General features: G+C 40.3%; 1 protein-coding gene across 6 annotated transcripts in view; it reads right to left on the bottom strand.

Annotated features, from left to right (window-relative positions):
• RPAP3 (RNA polymerase II associated protein 3) overlaps nt 1-20,205 on the bottom strand; it is a 66,270-nt gene that overhangs the window by 36,888 nt on the left and 9,177 nt on the right. For 5 of the 6 annotated variants that reach the window (XR_016349994.1, XM_089779550.1, XM_089779551.1 and 2 more), the window contains exons 4-7: nt 18,567-18,689; nt 14,652-14,779; nt 12,128-12,249; nt 11,602-11,672 (exon numbers count right to left, since the gene is read on the bottom strand). Coding sequence is in view for 5 of the 6 variants with exons in the window: in XM_089779550.1 (XP_089635676.1) it covers nt 11,602-11,672; nt 12,128-12,249; nt 14,652-14,779; nt 18,567-18,689 (444 nt within the window). In the remaining variant the exon portion in view is untranslated. Of the gene's footprint in view, nt 1-8,859; nt 8,995-11,601; nt 11,673-12,127; nt 12,250-14,651; nt 14,780-18,566; nt 18,690-20,205 lie in introns of all 6 variants that reach the window. The other variant, XM_075930630.2, reaches the window with a different exon arrangement.

The raw sequence follows: 20,205 nt of genomic DNA on the forward strand, positions 1-20,205 counted from the left end.
CAAAACTGGATGTAATGCTCCAGATGTGGCTTCATCTGTGCTGAATAGAGGGGAATAATACTTCCCTTGACCTGCTAGCCATACTCCTATTAAAGCAGCCCAGAGCAGTGCCTATATTATATATAGAGAGAGACAACCAAATGTCAGTTGTGGATTAAATTTATCATGATCTCTATATGAAAAGAGAATTGATAGAGCTTCATTTAGAAAATGTTAACATCAAAATTGTGGAGATGGAGCAAAACTATACTATTCTGAGTTGCACAATTTTTAATAGATGTTTTACATTACAACATTTCATATACATTTTGCAAAGTTATTTAAAAAGAATAGGAACTTATTAAAATATAAACACATCCTATGGGAAATTCCACTGAGTCAGGAATATTTTAAAAAGGGTTCAGTCATGGCTCAAATCAGGCTTATTGGGTGTAGTTTATTTGCCGGATCCCTGCTCTTTGGAAGAACACTACCAGATACTACTTCAAGAAGAAATAAAAGTCTAGAATCTCAAATACTACATGTGGCAAGACATTCTACTGCATTATGGTGGAAACTGACACCTGTTATGATGCTATAACTTTCTGAAAAAAATGCATATCAGCTATAGTTACTTCAAGATTATTTCAAGACATATGACCCAACTGTAACCTGCAGTATTACCTGTGACAGAATAAGTGAGAAGAAAGAAAACTTATAAGTATGGAGGAAAAAACAAAAGCAGAAAGATTTCAGCATAAAGAATCATTAAAAATAGTTTATGACTTAAGAAAAGCCAAAAGATCCACTTTTTCTACATACACAATTAACTACAGTCTACTACTTTTCTTCACATCACAAAATTCCTCCCCTTGACTATGGAAGTCTAGATCTCTAATTATGGCTGTTCTGAAAACAAAAATACCCCTGGCACCACTGAATGCTTAAGTTGCTTTGAAAAATGATGAAAAATAAAGACCATAAAAAGGTTCCTAATTATTTTATTCCTTCCAGCATACTAGCCTCAATAAACCTAGAAGAAAAAGATCCTAATTTCTGCTTATGACTCTAGCAACAGTAACTGCCAACAGAAGGAAGACAGCATTTGCTTCAAGAGGTAGAAGACAAGCTATTACTGCCTGTTTTTCTCCTACTCTGACTTCTTATTGGGCAGGAGAAGATAGCACAGGGAATAAGGGAGTCATTTTAAGGGGTGCTCCTAAATGGCTCCGAAGAAGACATTCTCCATCTTCTTTCTTGGAGACCTTGAAAATGGCAGCAAAGAGGCAATGTGGTGATTCTAACATCTTTAGTACTCCCAGCAAATAAACAAAAAAGAAAAGAAAATCCCAAGTTCTATACCAGGGCCAAATCTGCAGCTGCCTACTAATCTACGTTCTTTAAAGTTTCACCTCACCCTTAATCATTCCCCAAGTTGCCAGATGCTTCCTTCATATTTATTGATTCATCCTTACAAACTCCCCTATAAAATAGGGAAGTATTAACTCCAATTTACAGGAACTGATTCACAGGAAAATTAAGTGACTTGTCCAAAGGCATCTGGTGGCACAACTAGACTGAACTCTCCTACAACTCACTCCAGTTCCTCAATCTCAAAATCAAAGTTTAAAGTTTCTCACATGCTGTTTTTCCTCCAACTTTTCCATCTGCCCCACCGACCCCATCTTTTAACACTTGATCCCCACTCTTACCTCCTCCATCTCTCATTTTCCTCAGGCTTCTTCCCCTCACAAGCATACACATGCTAGGATCTCCCTCGTCCTAAAAAACTCACTCTTGACTCCAACCTATCTTTCCATTTACCATTAGCTCTCAGCTTCTAAACTCATTGCTGTAAGCTCCTCTCCAATTCCATCTTAGTTCTCTCTCCAATTTACCTCCCATTCGTCCATACAATTAAACATTTCTAAAGAACCCATACTGCAGGTTGAACCTCTATAGTCTGGGACTCTTTGGTCTAGCAACATAGAGACCTAGTGGCAGAGGTTGCCAGTGGCTGGGAGCAGAGCTGGCTGGTGGGGACAGAAGGGTACCAGAACCTGCAGCTGACGGGGCAGGGAAATCAGCAAGAGAGCCAAGGGTTGCAGGGCCCCGAGGCCTGCGGGGCCGCCGGAGCTCACGGGGCCAGGAGGCTGGGGAAAGAGAAGCCTGGGTGGCTGGGGAGAGGAGCACAGTGGGGAAAGCTGGCGCCCCCTTACCAGACCTTCTCTGGTCCAGCATACTCCCTTGTCCAGGACTGGTTAGGTTCTGATGATGCTGGACCAGGGAGGTCCAACCTGTTGTAGTATCTCTACTCAATCTTCATCCTGCTTGACCTCGAGGGCTGATCATACCCTGCTTCATGAAACATTGTTATTCCTTGGCCTCCCAAAGTTTCATTATTGGTGGAAACACATTTCTTCTGCTAAATACACGTGTTTCTCCTGCTACACAGACCTACTCTTTGCCTTTTTCTCTTTTTTCTCTGCATTCTTTGTGTCTGGACTATTTTAAATGTTCATATGATTTCACCTATGCTAGTTACATCAATGAGTAACAAATGTGCATCTGCACTTCTGTTTCCTTACAAACTTGCTACTGAGTCCATCTCTGACACCTCCTGATGGAAGTCTCTCATCAATTTAAGTTTAATTTTGCGCAGATTCAGTTTCCCTCCCCACCTCTACATTAGGTCATTCCAGCCTGGCTGAAGCAGCTGCCCCCTCCCCCCCCCGACTGCTGGGCTGGAACAGACCCTGCCTGTAGCCCCCATGTTCAGGCAGGATAAGCTCTGTCCTGAAAGAATAGGGAGTCAGTTCCTTCCAACACCAGTCTAGCACATGATGGGACCATGCCAGAAATCCCTCATCAATTCACAAGAGCCCCACACCAGCCCCTCAAAACTGCACTTTTCAGAATTAAAAGCCTTTTGAAATGAATGGGTTCACATTTCAGACTTCAGGCAAACATCACTGCATCAACACACTGTTTATATTCTCAAGGCTTTCTTAACCCTGAGGGCTAGAAGCAGGGTTTTTGTTTTTTGTAAGACAAGGCTACAATTCAGACATCGTCATCATGGGACTCCAGGAGTCACATCCCTAGGATCATGTCCACAGTGCATAATACCTAATCCAGCCCTGCCTCCACTAATTTCTTCTTCAAGCATCATCAAAGATTCCTGTCCTCAGATTGAAGGCCTCTCAGATCTCTATCCCTTTTTATTTATCTGCTCTATTAGGCTACGTCTAGACTGGCAAGTATTTCCGCAAAAGCAACTGCTTTTGCGGAAAAACTTGACAGCTGTCTACACTGGCCGCTTGAATTTCCGCAAGAACACTGACTTCCTACTGTCTGAAATCAGTGCTTCTTACGGAAATACTATGCTGCTCCCGTTCGGGCAAAAGTCCTTTTGCGCAAAGCTTTTGTGCAAAAGGGCCAGTGTAGACAGCTCAGATTTGTTTTGTGCAAAAAAGCCCTGATCGCGAAAATGGGAATCAGGGCTTTTTTGCACAAAAGGCATCTAGATTGGCACGGACGCTTTTCCGCAAAAGCACTTTTTGCAGAAAAGCGTCCGTGCCAATCTAGACGCTCTTTTCCGCAAATGCTTTTAACGGAAAACTTTTCCATTAAAAGCATTTGTGGAAAATCATTCCAGTGTAGACGTAGCCTTATTGTATCACCCACTGTCTCTTCAATAATGCCAACCTTAATAACCTAAATAATCTTAACATAAACCTCCTCCAATATTTTCTTCCAAATAATTTCATGCATGGAGGGTGCTCCCTAAACTACTCCAGAAAACTATTACTGTCCTTCAAATCCTATATCACAACTCAGTTGGTGTATCCTAACTCAATAACAAAGATTAAACATATAATAAATTACTAAGTAGATGACCCACACATCTATTTTATTTATTTCTGACTAAAAAGCAAAAACCTGTTCCTGTCAGTGTAACCAACATCCCCCATCATCTCTTAAGTAAATGTTTTGTTCATTTCTCCCTCACAGGTAAAGATTATGTGATTTACCAAGTCTTTCTCTGCAATAGCTTTCTGCTTGAGCTGCTGTTCTTCAATTTGCTTCTTTTCTTCATCTGTTAATTCAGGCTTCTTTCCAACTTCATCTGTTTCTTTTTGTTGTGAATTATCTTTTGATGTTAGAGCCTGGGATAGATAGCATCAGCAATACTATTCAACTCATTTTCTCTCACACATATGCACACAATTTGTCTATATGGCGTCTTTGTTGACACCAGGCAGGAGAGTGAATTCTAAAGTACACTAATATCATTTGCTAAGTCAGTCAACTAGGTATTTATTAGTGTATGCCACCAGGGTCTACACAGATCATTTAGTGTGCAACATGAATGTACACCCCTCCTGCTGTAGAGACTACTGCACCATGTAGAGAAGCCTACACACACAAATTTTCTTCAATTAGAATATATCACAATTTGTAGTCTAATCAAAACTCTATATTGGAAACCATTTATTTTTAAAGAAGCTACTTTGTTATAACTGCTGTGAATACAATTTCTCACCGTTAAAAAAATAAAAACATTTCAAGGGACTAGCTCTTTAAAAAGGAACTAGAGCCCTTCATTGTGTTGAAGTGTTTACCTACAACATGTCTGTGAAGCTGAAGAGGAGGTTACTTACCCGTGCAGTAACTGACATTCTTCGAGATGAGCATCCCTGTGAGTGCTCCACATTAGGCAGGTGCGCCGCCATTGAACCCATTCTCTGGAGTCTTTAGAGCAGTGTCCCTGGAGTCATGTATGTATGCACTTCTTTCCACATGCTCCCACTGGGCAGCCATTACACATGTGCAAGATTCCTCCTCCCCTCAGTTCCTTCTCTACCCCGGCAGCATATAGACCCTCGAAGAGGCCAGGACATGTCCATCCTACACAGATATCAGATCTTTGCAGGAAGAACAGCACCGGAAACCCAGGGAGCTGGGCATGTCGCTTGCTATCATTAACTATCTATCTAGGAGAAAAAACTTGGAAGAAAATTGTTTTTTTTCCTTCTGAATACTACAAACAGGGTGATAACTGACCAACTAACTACAGGTAAAACCGGGGAAGAACCGATTTACTTATCTAAAACATGGGATGAGTTTGGGAACACTGCCAAGCTCCATCTGTGACCGGAGGCAATAGGAAAGGAATTGAGGGGAAGAGGACGGCTCACACATGTGCGATGACTGAACAATAGGAGCGTGTGGCAACAGGTGTACACATGCGCAGCCCCAGGGACACTGCTCTAAAAGACTTTGGAGAATGGGCTCAACAGTGGGCAGTCTGACAATGTGGAGCACCCACAGGTACATCTCTCGGAGAAGAGTTTGAGAGTTTGTTAAAATATTTAGCAGAGGGCAATAAACATTCTGATGGTCTGGTTTCTGCAATACAGTGGAATCCAGATTAACCGACACCCGGTAATCCAACACTCCGCTTTATCTGACCCTGCAACTTCCGGGGACTTTGTCCCCAGGAGCTGCAAGGTTGGATACAGCGCGGGCTGGGAAAACAGCCCCGCTTGCTGCTCCTGCCTGGAAGCATCCCTGCAGCAGCAGCGGCAGCTTCTCCTAGAGAGCAAGGGATCAGCTGTTCCGTTGCTCTCTACAGTAGAGTCCGTATCATCTGACACATTCGGTAATCCAACCATGTGTTGGTCCCATTTAGGTCGGATGATAGGGACTCTACTGTACAACTGTAGATTAGCCTATATCTACTCAACAGTCTGCATTGATGCTCTGAGATCAATCCACTGGCCATTGATTTAGCAAGTCTATAGACTGCAATTTGTTCTCTTCACAACCTTGTTAATCTACAGGATGAGAGGAGTAAGGGAAGTTGATGGTCAATTTCTTTGTTGACCCTCCCTCCCGCTCTGTGTAGAGCCCCTGATAACTCACCTTCGGGTATGCTGACTCCAGCTATGTTATTCATGTAGCTGGAGTTGCATAGCTTCAGTCAACTTCCTGTTGTGGTGCAGATGTAGCCCTATTCCCAACACTATGATTGTACAACATCAACTTCAGCTGGCAAACCGTTTTAGAGTTCATTACAAAGTTTAAAGCTCAAAGACTGATTTTTAAAAGGAAGATTTCCAAATGCTTCCGCAATGATAGAGGTCTATTTTTGGTACACTGAAAAGCTTGTGTTTACCACAGCTCATTATAATCAACATTCTCTCTCAGTACACTGCTTGTGTGGTGAACCTACCATAGATTTTTAATCCACAAAGATCTCCTGCCCTGCTTATACTCATCCGTTATGCTTCCTAATATCAACTATAAAAATTAGTTTGAGGCTTAATTAAAACTGTACTCAAACACACAGTCAACCAGAATTACTCTGTAGCTAATATGTAAAGTTCTTCCATTTATGAACAGCGTTACTATGTGACTTGTACTGGATTGATTTAAAAAAAAGCACAAGGGGTGAGAGGTCATAAACCATTTGAAATCAAAAGTAGGTTTGAAACATGACATGTTTGAATATTGGCATCCACTATTCCTCCCCTCCTCATCCAAGATTTATATGGGTTGGTCCATTGTAGGCCAATGAGCTAGCATTTCATTGATCAATGCTTATTGATTTGCAAGAAGTAGACTAAAATCTTTCTTAAAATCCTGAAGAGGAAAATATGCTATGTACTAAAAGCATAAATATACAATTAACGGATTTTCTGGCATCATGAATAAAGTTAAATATAAAAAAAAATGTTTAAGACTGCTAGCCATACAATTAAACATTTCTAAAGAACCCATACTGCAGGTTGAACCTCTATAGTCTGGGACTCTTTGGTCTAGCAACATAGAGACCTAGTGGCAGAGGTTGCCAGTGGCTGGGAGCAGAGCTGGCTGGTGGGGACAGAAGGGTACCAGAACCTGCAGCTGACGGGGCAGGGAAATCAGCAAGAGAGCCAAGGGTTGCAGGGCCCCGAGGCCTGCGGGGCCGCCGGAGCTCACGGGGCCAGGAGGCTGGGGAAAGAGAAGCCTGGGTGGCTGGGGAGAGGAGCACAGTGGGGAAAGCTGGCGCCCCCTTACCAGACCTTCTCTGGTCCAGCATACTCCCTTGTCCAGGACTGGTTAGGTTCTGATGATGCTGGACCAGGGAGGTCCAACCTGTTGTAGTATCTCTACTCAATCTTCATCCTGCTTGACCTCGAGGGCTGATCATACCCTGCTTCATGAAACATTGTTATTCCTTGGCCTCCCAAAGTTTCATTATTGGTGGAAACACATTTCTTCTGCTAAATACACGTGTTTCTCCTGCTACACAGACCTACTCTTTGCCTTTTTCTCTTTTTTCTCTGCATTCTTTGTGTCTGGACTATTTTAAATGTTCATATGATTTCACCTATGCTAGTTACATCAATGAGTAACAAATGTGCATCTGCACTTCTGTTTCCTTACAAACTTGCTACTGAGTCCATCTCTGACACCTCCTGATGGAAGTCTCTCATCAATTTAAGTTTAATTTTGCGCAGATTCAGTTTCCCTCCCCACCTCTACATTAGGTCATTCCAGCCTGGCTGAAGCAGCTGCCCCCTCCCCCCCCCGACTGCTGGGCTGGAACAGACCCTGCCTGTAGCCCCCATGTTCAGGCAGGATAAGCTCTGTCCTGAAAGAATAGGGAGTCAGTTCCTTCCAACACCAGTCTAGCACATGATGGGACCATGCCAGAAATCCCTCATCAATTCACAAGAGCCCCACACCAGCCCCTCAAAACTGCACTTTTCAGAATTAAAAGCCTTTTGAAATGAATGGGTTCACATTTCAGACTTCAGGCAAACATCACTGCATCAACACACTGTTTATATTCTCAAGGCTTTCTTAACCCTGAGGGCTAGAAGCAGGGTTTTTGTTTTTTGTAAGACAAGGCTACAATTCAGACATCGTCATCATGGGACTCCAGGAGTCACATCCCTAGGATCATGTCCACAGTGCATAATACCTAATCCAGCCCTGCCTCCACTAATTTCTTCTTCAAGCATCATCAAAGATTCCTGTCCTCAGATTGAAGGCCTCTCAGATCTCTATCCCTTTTTATTTATCTGCTCTATTAGGCTACGTCTAGACTGGCAAGTATTTCCGCAAAAGCAACTGCTTTTGCGGAAAAACTTGACAGCTGTCTACACTGGCCGCTTGAATTTCCGCAAGAACACTGACTTCCTACTGTCTGAAATCAGTGCTTCTTACGGAAATACTATGCTGCTCCCGTTCGGGCAAAAGTCCTTTTGCGCAAAGCTTTTGTGCAAAAGGGCCAGTGTAGACAGCTCAGATTTGTTTTGTGCAAAAAAGCCCTGATCGCGAAAATGGGAATCAGGGCTTTTTTGCACAAAAGGCATCTAGATTGGCACGGACGCTTTTCCGCAAAAGCACTTTTTGCAGAAAAGCGTCCGTGCCAATCTAGACGCTCTTTTCCGCAAATGCTTTTAACGGAAAACTTTTCCATTAAAAGCATTTGTGGAAAATCATTCCAGTGTAGACGTAGCCTTATTGTATCACCCACTGTCTCTTCAATAATGCCAACCTTAATAACCTAAATAATCTTAACATAAACCTCCTCCAATATTTTCTTCCAAATAATTTCATGCATGGAGGGTGCTCCCTAAACTACTCCAGAAAACTATTACTGTCCTTCAAATCCTATATCACAACTCAGTTGGTGTATCCTAACTCAATAACAAAGATTAAACATATAATAAATTACTAAGTAGATGACCCACACATCTATTTTATTTATTTCTGACTAAAAAGCAAAAACCTGTTCCTGTCAGTGTAACCAACATCCCCCATCATCTCTTAAGTAAATGTTTTGTTCATTTCTCCCTCACAGGTAAAGATTATGTGATTTACCAAGTCTTTCTCTGCAATAGCTTTCTGCTTGAGCTGCTGTTCTTCAATTTGCTTCTTTTCTTCATCTGTTAATTCAGGCTTCTTTCCAACTTCATCTGTTTCTTTTTGTTGTGAATTATCTTTTGATGTTAGAGCCTGGGATAGATAGCATCAGCAATACTATTCAACTCATTTTCTCTCACACATATGCACACAATTTGTCTATATGGCGTCTTTGTTGACACCAGGCAGGAGAGTGAATTCTAAAGTACACTAATATCATTTGCTAAGTCAGTCAACTAGGTATTTATTAGTGTATGCCACCAGGGTCTACACAGATCATTTAGTGTGCAACATGAATGTACACCCCTCCTGCTGTAGAGACTACTGCACCATGTAGAGAAGCCTACACACACAAATTTTCTTCAATTAGAATATATCACAATTTGTAGTCTAATCAAAACTCTATATTGGAAACCATTTATTTTTAAAGAAGCTACTTTGTTATAACTGCTGTGAATACAATTTCTCACCGTTAAAAAAATAAAAACATTTCAAGGGACTAGCTCTTTAAAAAGGAACTAGAGCCCTTCATTGTGTTGAAGTGTTTACCTACAACATGTCTGTGAAGCTGAAGAGGAGGTTACTTACCCGTGCAGTAACTGACATTCTTCGAGATGAGCATCCCTGTGAGTGCTCCACATTAGGCAGGTGCGCCGCCATTGAACCCATTCTCTGGAGTCTTTAGAGCAGTGTCCCTGGAGTCATGTATGTATGCACTTCTTTCCACATGCTCCCACTGGGCAGCCATTACACATGTGCAAGATTCCTCCTCCCCTCAGTTCCTTCTCTACCCCGGCAGCATATAGACCCTCGAAGAGGCCAGGACATGTCCATCCTACACAGATATCAGATCTTTGCAGGAAGAACAGCACCGGAAACCCAGGGAGCTGGGCATGTCGCTTGCTATCATTAACTATCTATCTAGGAGAAAAAACTTGGAAGAAAATTGTTTTTTTTCCTTCTGAATACTACAAACAGGGTGATAACTGACCAACTAACTACAGGTAAAACCGGGGAAGAACCGATTTACTTATCTAAAACATGGGATGAGTTTGGGAACACTGCCAAGCTCCATCTGTGACCGGAGGCAATAGGAAAGGAATTGAGGGGAAGAGGACGGCTCACACATGTGCGATGACTGAACAATAGGAGCGTGTGGCAACAGGTGTACACATGCGCAGCCCCAGGGACACTGCTCTAAAAGACTTTGGAGAATGGGCTCAACAGTGGGCAGTCTGACAATGTGGAGCACCCACAGGTACATCTCTCGGAGAAGAGTTTGAGAGTTTGTTAAAATATTTAGCAGAGGGCAATAAACATTCTGATGGTCTGGTTTCTGCAATACAGTGGAATCCAGATTAACCGACACCCGGTAATCCAACACTCCGCTTTATCTGACCCTGCAACTTCCGGGGACTTTGTCCCCAGGAGCTGCAAGGTTGGATACAGCGCGGGCTGGGAAAACAGCCCCGCTTGCTGCTCCTGCCTGGAAGCATCCCTGCAGCAGCAGCGGCAGCTTCTCCTAGAGAGCAAGGGATCAGCTGTTCCGTTGCTCTCTACAGTAGAGTCCGTATCATCTGACACATTCGGTAATCCAACCATGTGTTGGTCCCATTTAGGTCGGATGATAGGGACTCTACTGTACAACTGTAGATTAGCCTATATCTACTCAACAGTCTGCATTGATGCTCTGAGATCAATCCACTGGCCATTGATTTAGCAAGTCTATAGACTGCAATTTGTTCTCTTCACAACCTTGTTAATCTACAGGATGAGAGGAGTAAGGGAAGTTGATGGTCAATTTCTTTGTTGACCCTCCCTCCCGCTCTGTGTAGAGCCCCTGATAACTCACCTTCGGGTATGCTGACTCCAGCTATGTTATTCATGTAGCTGGAGTTGCATAGCTTCAGTCAACTTCCTGTTGTGGTGCAGATGTAGCCCTATTCCCAACACTATGATTGTACAACATCAACTTCAGCTGGCAAACCGTTTTAGAGTTCATTACAAAGTTTAAAGCTCAAAGACTGATTTTTAAAAGGAAGATTTCCAAATGCTTCCGCAATGATAGAGGTCTATTTTTGGTACACTGAAAAGCTTGTGTTTACCACAGCTCATTATAATCAACATTCTCTCTCAGTACACTGCTTGTGTGGTGAACCTACCATAGATTTTTAATCCACAAAGATCTCCTGCCCTGCTTATACTCATCCGTTATGCTTCCTAATATCAACTATAAAAATTAGTTTGAGGCTTAATTAAAACTGTACTCAAACACACAGTCAACCAGAATTACTCTGTAGCTAATATGTAAAGTTCTTCCATTTATGAACAGCGTTACTATGTGACTTGTACTGGATTGATTTAAAAAAAAGCACAAGGGGTGAGAGGTCATAAACCATTTGAAATCAAAAGTAGGTTTGAAACATGACATGTTTGAATATTGGCATCCACTATTCCTCCCCTCCTCATCCAAGATTTATATGGGTTGGTCCATTGTAGGCCAATGAGCTAGCATTTCATTGATCAATGCTTATTGATTTGCAAGAAGTAGACTAAAATCTTTCTTAAAATCCTGAAGAGGAAAATATGCTATGTACTAAAAGCATAAATATACAATTAACGGATTTTCTGGCATCATGAATAAAGTTAAATATAAAAAAAAATGTTTAAGACTGCTAGCCACCCTTCATTATCTCTTACCTGATCTATTTTCTGGAGTTCATTTTTTGCTTCAAAGTTATTTGGATCCAGTTCTAAAACCTTTTCATAATCTAAACAAAAGGCAGAGGGACATAAAAATTCCGTATTTGTATATAACAATGTTACAGCCAATACCTTAGAAAACAGTCTGTTAACTTTTACCAAAATGTGAACTAGGAGCATCTATCAAGTCATTTAGTGGTACTACAAACCAAAACTTGCTAACTCATGCAGTACGCAGAATTTAATATGTCTCTCACAGTTTACTATTCTGAGCCATTTAACATGCAATTATTTTATAAACTACTTATAACTAGTCTTCTTTAGACTTACTATCCCTTTTCAGCTTGCCAGCTAAACTCAGTCTGGCATCCCATTTGATTTTTTCTTGAAAATAGAAATCAAGAGTCCTTTATCAACAGGCATAAACACAAAACAAAACAAATCTACAAAAATAATCTTTCAAGTAGTAAGTGTATGAATAGTTTGTATGTACAATAAGGATCGTTTTAAAAAAACAACTAACCTTCTTTGGCCCCCTCAAAATTTTGCAAAGCAAAGCGAGCAGCTCCTCTCCTGGCATATGCCTTTGTATAATTCTTATTTAGCGCAAGTGCTAAATTGCAGTCAGATTCAGCAACAGAAAACCTATAACAAGACTGCAGTTAGTTAATTTGAATACAGCTAGATTAAAAGAGAAACATAAGTATAGTTCTGGATTAAGCTAACAGGATTTTCATAAAGTATGACAGAATGTTAGAGTCCATTTTGGGAAGGGGGAGGGATTTCATGACATTAAGCCTCTAGATAAAAATGGTGGTAGAGGCAGTATTCAGAATTGTTGACATGAACTCTGATAATTTTAGGTGCACTCTTCCTCAAGGTATTTGCAGCACTATTCTGATGCTTATCCCCTTTGGGAGTAAGAATGCAAACAGCTTGTTTTCTCTGGCAAGTATTGCAAATAGCTTGCTCTTTACAAGGCCCCCTGGACTTTTCTTGACAAGTGGAGACTAAAGCAATACCTACTGCCCAGAGTGAATTCTCAATAAAAGGCCTGGGCCCTGACCACAAACGAGGTTTAGATTTCAGTTGAGGTACTTGATAAAGGGTACAGCAAGGGCTTGTCAATATGAACACTCAGTTCCCAGCAAGTTGGGGGTATAAAATCAACCTCAGGCTAAACTATGGTGCACTATGTACAGATATTGCTTCTCTGCACTAAAAGTTGCCTAGTGAGCTCTAATCTAGCTTGCTTTGAAATGGGAGGGATTAAAATGCACTAGGGAACTTTATGTGTATAATACCACACACTAGAAATTTCCATGTGCGCTTTAATCCACTTCCAAAAAAGGGTATATTAAAAGCACTCTAGGAAACTTCTAATGTGGAGCAGCAGGTTCAACACAGACCCAGTGTACCGCAGACTAGAATAAGTAGACTTACACTCCAGTAGATTTACACTCCTGCAATCTTAATGTATGTCCAGATGGTCTGTAAGGACATGTCTACACAGCAGGCCCAAAGTCGAATTAAGACACGCAACTTCAGCTACATCAATTGTGTAGCTGAAGTCGAAATAGCGCCAAAAGCCAAATTAAGCTGTCTAGACAGCAGGAAGTCGAAGGAAGAACACTCTTGCTTCGACTTCCCTTACTCCTTGAGAAAGGAGAGTTATAGGATTCAGAGTAAGAAGTCCTCCAGCTCACCATTATTTCAAAATGACTTGATGTGTAGATGCACATTTTGTTATCTCAAAATAATGTCAGTTATTCTGAAATAACGCTGCTATGTAGATGTACCCTAAGAGGAAAATATATTTTCCTTTTCTTTGCTATGATGCACTAACATGTAATAGCGTCAGGGGAAGCCAAGTTAGACTGTACAGGATGAACTTAAAAAAACACAAACAAACGAACAGTCTGGTAGCACTTTAAAGACTAACAAAGCATGCAGATGGTATCATGAGCTTTCGTGGGCACAGACCACTTATAATAGATACACAGGGTCTTTAGAAACCACAATTCTTTTCTCCCTACTGCTGAGGCAATCTCCCTCTGCCAAAAATGGGAAATTTTAGAAGCAATGCTTGGCAATTTGGAGCTAAATTTGAGGGCAAAAATATATATTTAGTCATATGCACTCCAACAGGTAGGCTGGGACTAGTAGTCTGAAGATGTGGAGGCAGACTTGAAACTGGTAACTTCAGCAGAAGACAATTTCTATTCTGACAAAATTGTACCTCCCAAACCTTCAAGAAGCTGAAAATACACATGAACAGATCTAAAAAAGTCTCAGAGGGGTAGCTATGTTAGTTGTTTTAAAGTAACAGACAAGTAGTCCTGTGGCACAGTAGAGACAAACAAAAATTGCTCATCGGAAGAAGTGGGTTTTGCCCACAAAAAGCTTATACAGTATATACTTTTTGTTTGTCTCTAAGGTGCCACAGAACTACTTGTTGTTTTAAAGTAAGGGTATGTCTAAACTATATCCCTTTTTCAATAAAGAGATGTAAATTAGACGTACTGAAATTGTAAATGAAGCCGAGATTTGAATTTCCCACGCTTCATTTACATAATAGCGGTCGCAGCTTTTTTTTGAAAAGCCACTTTAAAAAAAAAAAAACAGACACACACAAACCCCCACACGGCACGGTCAAGACAGGGATCTTTTGACAAAAATGCCCCGTTTTGAAAGATCCTGTAACCCTCATTTTAGAAGGTTACAGGATCTTTCAAAATGGGGCATTTCTGTCAAAAGACCCGTCTTGACCGCATTTTTTTTTCCAAAAAGCAGCTTTTCAGAAAAAAGCCGCGGCCACCATTATGTAAATGAAGCGTGGGAAATTCAAATCCCGGCTTCATTTACAATTTTGATATGTCTAATTTACATCCCTTTATCAAAAAAGGAATGTAGTTTAGACATACTAACACAGCTGCCCCTCTAAGACTTATAAACAGACCTGTGGATCATAACATAATGAACAATATATTTATGGCTGCAATTCAAAGAAAAAATAATATTTTAAAGAAAAATTAGATGTGTCTTACTTCTTCATTCTAAAGAAAGCAGATGCTCTGTTTGTGGGTAGGACTGGATTGTATGGATCAGCATTCATCCCCTTTGTGTAACATTTTATCGCTTCATCATACTTTCCTTGTTTAAAGTACACATTGCCCTGTTTTTAAGGGGGGGGAAAAAAAGCCTGTCAATTTGTCATAGTACAATCTTTTGCTAAAAAAAAAAAACACTTCAGTTCAGCTTCTTAATTTGGTGATGCAAAGAGAAAGCATTTTTATAATTTCCAGTTCAATGTCTATTTCCAAGCATTCCTAGCATTAGAATGTTATTTGCAAAACATTTCTAAAATGTTTCTCACCTTCCTACAACCAGAAATTTTTATCATCCCTGTAATAAAAATAATATAAAAAATAAAAAATGGTTTACATTTTCATATACTATTATTTCAAGGTTCTCAATGTAATATAGGCCAGAGCTTCATGAACTCACACAGAATTACTAAAAACTTCATAGATTTCCAATGAAAATCTAACCAAATATCAGTATTTTAGCTTGCCAGGATTTACGATGTGTCATAGCCCCTTTACTATTTTCCTTTTATATTCCAAATAATAGTTGGGCAAGCTAATATTTTGGAGATATTGGGAGAAGGGATGGGGGGGGGGGGGGGAGAGGGGCAGGGAAGACTTATTGTTTTGGAACTGTTTCCAGTGTTAGGGAAGCAGCTTTCTATTTGTATTCAGAAAGGTGAGGCTGGGTTAGATTTTAAAGCAACATTTAAAGACAACTGACACCACTTTGAATTGAGACACACCCTGAGAGCTGTGTATATTTTCTACATTATTCATGTTTTCTGTCAATAATAATAGCACCTTGAAACAGAATCTGCTACAAAAGTAACTGTTGTACAAGAGAGAAGTCAACATAAAAATCTTGAGCTGGACAAATATTCTTCATATCAGTCAAGATGAGCTATCCCAATCTGTAATGGAAGAACAAAGTGTCCCACAAATAAAAACCGTGATTGTAATGTTCACTTATAAATGAGAGAGACTAAAATAACACAGGACAGTATGCAAGAGAAATTCCGAAGCCATGGAAACCCTTGATTTTTCAGATGGCTGGATCTAGGACAGTTGTGGGAACACAATCTCTAGAAAGGAGAATGACATATGCAGCACACTTTTTTACCCTTAATAGCCTGCTGTGGTCTCAGACAAGATCACTGAGAATGAGCCCAGTGATTTCAACTGCTGTATGAGGTAAGCTGGAAGCTCAGAATTGAGAGATAGTATATGTAATAAGAGAAATGGAAAGGTCCGGAAACTGACAACAGGATATGAAGACTAGAGTCCAGCCAAGGTTAAAAGTGACAGAGTACCATCTGAGTTCTGTACAGTCATATATATGAGTTGGTGTTCCCAAATCCAGACGAATAGATAGTCAAATAAAACCCCTCCCATCAGAACTGGCATTCTTCTTCAATGTCATCAGAAAGATCAAGGATGAGACCTATAGATGAAGAAACTACTCTCTCACTCCTAGATTTAGTTTCTTTAAGTCCATGATGAGGAATACTGGCAAGGTGGTGGAGGAAGAAGAGACAATAATATTTACAGATCAGGAGGTTCAGCCTCAACAACCTAGCTCCATTAACAAGCACAAACTTGACTTAAATACTGTGTAAAGATCAGGAGGGAATCTTTTAACTCAGAAGAATATAATGAACCACAGGCCTTTGGCAGATGAGGACAACATCCTTCCATTTCATCTGGGATGTAAGAGAAAAAAGTATGGTTACATACCCTACATTAACTGTGGTTCTTCGATATGTGTTATCCACTCAGATTCCCTCTTCTGGTGTGCATGTGTTCTATGCATGTGAGGTCAAATCCTTTCAGCAGCATCCACTGAGGTGTGCTGCTCACCCATCTCACCTCAGGACATCCAAGGCAGAATGGGTTCAACGATCCCTCACAGGAAACCTGATACTGCTTGTCAGCTTTTTTGGATGTAGATACCATTGGTGCTGTGATCTGCTCCAAGATCTTAACTGTTCTAGCCTTCATTAATGGGCATGGCAAGCCTACAAAGGCATGAAAGAGTGTAGGATAACTAGTAGTTTATATGTATTTTTCTATGCTATCGCTAACGGAATTTCTAACATATCTGTTGTGTACTTAAAAACTCTCAGAAGCTCCTGAAGTTATCGGTCATTCTAGTACTAGAAGTGACATCTAGTAAAGAGAAAGGAGCTGCTGTTGAGAATAAGTGTTCTTTTATGTCCAGCTGCTATTCTTCATTGCGACAACAATACCACGGCAGACTGAACTGTACTAACTGGCCCTGCTGAATAAGTCTATGGTATCTTGTAGGAGAGGGAGATCTAGCTATAGAGCAGAGGAATAGTGATGGTAAGGACAGCACAAGGTGAATGTGCTGTCTTTAATGGGAGGAGATATCATGTCAGGTGTCCTAAGGTCCTCCCACAACCAAGTGACAGATTTAACAGGTGAGTTCACCAGTACCATAGTCACCTCAGAAGGCAGCATTGAGGCAAATGCAACTCTGCTAGATGATGGAGACAGCAGGAGTGACTGTAGTAGCCTGGTGACCATAAGACTAGTCAGAACTTAAAAATTCAGAGCCATCAACATCTGCATGGTAGAGGTGAAGTCTGAGTCATGGGCACTGAGGTTTTCAGTACCAAGTGTGGGTGTTCTAACGGCAATACACAGGGAAGTGAAGACCATGGTTTCCGATGGCGCCATAAGTTCCTGATGATCAAATGTGCGAAGGCTTCAGATGGACCCAGACAGGGTTACCAACTGCCTTTTGGCTAAGGGGCATAAGATCTTGAGCCAAGTCTTTTGTCTGTCTTTATTGGGCACCAGGATGGGTGACCATGGTTGTGCCTGACCCTGGAGCAGGACTGCTTTTAGACAGTGGCTAGGTACAGTTTAACCTGCCAGATGTGGTAGTCTTAGATTAAAAAAGCACTTAGGAGAGCCATAACTCAGCGGGGCTCTTAATCAAATACATTAAGGGTACGTCTAGACTACATGCCTGGGTGGTCAACAAATACCTTTGATGTCAACACCTGCGCATCCAGACTATCGCGCTGAGCCGACAAACAGCTGATCAGCTGTTTGTCGGCTCAGTGCGGCAGCCATGTAAATTTAAATGAAGCGGCGATTATTTAAATCGCTGCTTCATTTTCCTATGTCTGGTAGCCTAATCTACATGCCTCTGGCGACAGAGGCATGTAGTCTAGACGTACCCTAAGGAAGCAGGACTTTTTAGCCTCAGGCTCTTAGGCCTTCATTAGAACTTTAAAAGTAGACCTTAAAATGGGCCTCAGTGGTTTTGTGTGTTCTCTTAGAAAAGGAACAAACTGAACACTCACCAGGGCAGAAGAAATACCAAGATTGCTCACTATTATACAACATAGCAGTCTCTTAAGAGAGACAAATTTTAAATCCCAGTGATTTAATTTCAATAATAGCAATTAAGTACTAGGCTAACTGCAAATCTAATTTAGCCAAATGAGTCAATAGTTACTTAATACCTAACAATAATAAACAATGTTCCTTATCCTGAAAACTAACAGTTCAGTGCCCTGAGTATGTGGACACTACAAGAGTTCTGTCTTGCTGTCAGGAGCAGTAAGAAAGAAGTCAGGCATAGCTGGTCCCATTGTGTCCTTTATGTCTTTTTTTGCGAGCAGGCCAGCATGACAGTGTGAAGAGCAGTGAAACTGTTTAAGCATATGTCAGGCCTGGGCATGGTCCCAATGGACACTTCTACCCAAAAGAATCTGCTACTGGGCACATGCTCACCAGAAGTGGAATCCATGTGGACAATGACTTGGAAACAGCCCATGTTCAAATGTGTGGGTCACTTTTTTTTTTTTTTTAAAAAGGGTCACTTAATGACGCAATAACCTTTTCTTTCTCAGCAAGAGCTTTTTCTTCATCTATATGAATTCCATCTTCTTCCGAGTCCGATTCTGGAGATAACGAATCATGGGTACTATCTTCTTTGTCAAGTTCTTCAAGTATTTTGTCCTAAAAAGCATACAAAATGAATTTACTTATGTATGTTCATTATAAACCATGACTCTATATGAATTGTAACTAGATCTCCACAAAAGACACACTAAACTCAGTATTTTTAAAATACATGTCAATTAGTACAAATACTGGTGACAGTACTTCGTTTTGTCTTTATTTAACCACGGTTGCAATCTTGCTCAGCTACAGGGGTTCATTTGTGCAGATCTCTATACTAAGGATGTGAGCAGCTAGTTGGTAAATTGTTTAACCAACAAGCCACAGCTTATCAGTTAATGGTCCTGGTTAACCACAACACTCTTACCCCAGTTATAACATTTGAAACTGACAGTGGAATAGTTAGTTCATGACTGTTTTTAACATGTGTGTGGCACAATCAGTCACAATTAAATGAAAAGCATTCACTCAATTCTGATTATGAAATCATGATTTGTCTCATGGTACTACAGAGTATTCCTTGCACTTTGTTTTAGTTCATCTCAGTCCACAATTTTGTATTGGGAAAAATTCATTAACAAAAAAATAAGAGGTCCCTCACAACTTAATTATGTCTCATTTAGTATTTGCACAGTCACAATAAACAAAACACACAGCAAAGAGAAAATTCACTCTTATAGGGAAATATTTATTATCCTCAAAACCGACCCCACACCTACTGTTTATTCAAACATTTTAATTGCTGATAACATGCTCAGTCGCACATAGATTCTACATTTTCTGAAATGTCAATAAAAGTGGGATGAATTTAGTATCTTAATACTTATTCTACTGTGTATTTTATTTCAGATCAGATTAAAGTTTTAGAAGACATTAAACACTGGAATCCCATCAATGTTAGCTGGCCAGTTACCTCAAAGCCACAGAAACATTATATATATATATATATATATATATATATATATATATATATATATATATATATATATATATATATAATAAAAATCAAAGGTATCTTTAAAAACAGCCATCTTCAAATCTCCAGCTTCTGTAAACTGTAACTCCTTGGGTAAACCTAACTGTGTAGCATTAGACAGACATATTCAATGATAAACCTGAGACTAAAATTCATAAGAGGCATCCTATTGGTATCCTCAAGATTTCCATTCCTTTTAAGCACAATGCTTCTTTCACTTCAGGAACTAGTTAAAAGACAGTGCACTAGTAAGGCTTCAGCTTCTTACATTGTCTGAATGTTTACAATGTCAACAGCAGGAGAAGTAGCATGAGCGCATGAAACAGGGTCTGGCAACTATTTTCCAAATATTTTGTTTTTAAAAAAAACATATCAATCATAAGCTTATTCATGCACACTAGTAATAAACTGGGGTGTCAAACATGCTTAAAAGATATAGTCCACCTTTAACCAAAGTTTTTATGGAGGCATTTAACAGGAATGTTAAATATGTACCTCAGATGATGTTCTACTTCTATTCTAAACTACTTCTTGTAGAATCATTTTACATTTAAAACAAAATAATATTTTAAGAAAAAAATGGTTTTAAAGACAAAG

This window comes from Pelodiscus sinensis, chromosome 1 (genome assembly GCF_052426305.1).
Source record: "Pelodiscus sinensis isolate ZL-2025 chromosome 1, ASM5242630v1, whole genome shotgun sequence".
NCBI classification, from domain to species: domain Eukaryota; kingdom Metazoa; phylum Chordata; order Testudines; family Trionychidae; genus Pelodiscus; species Pelodiscus sinensis.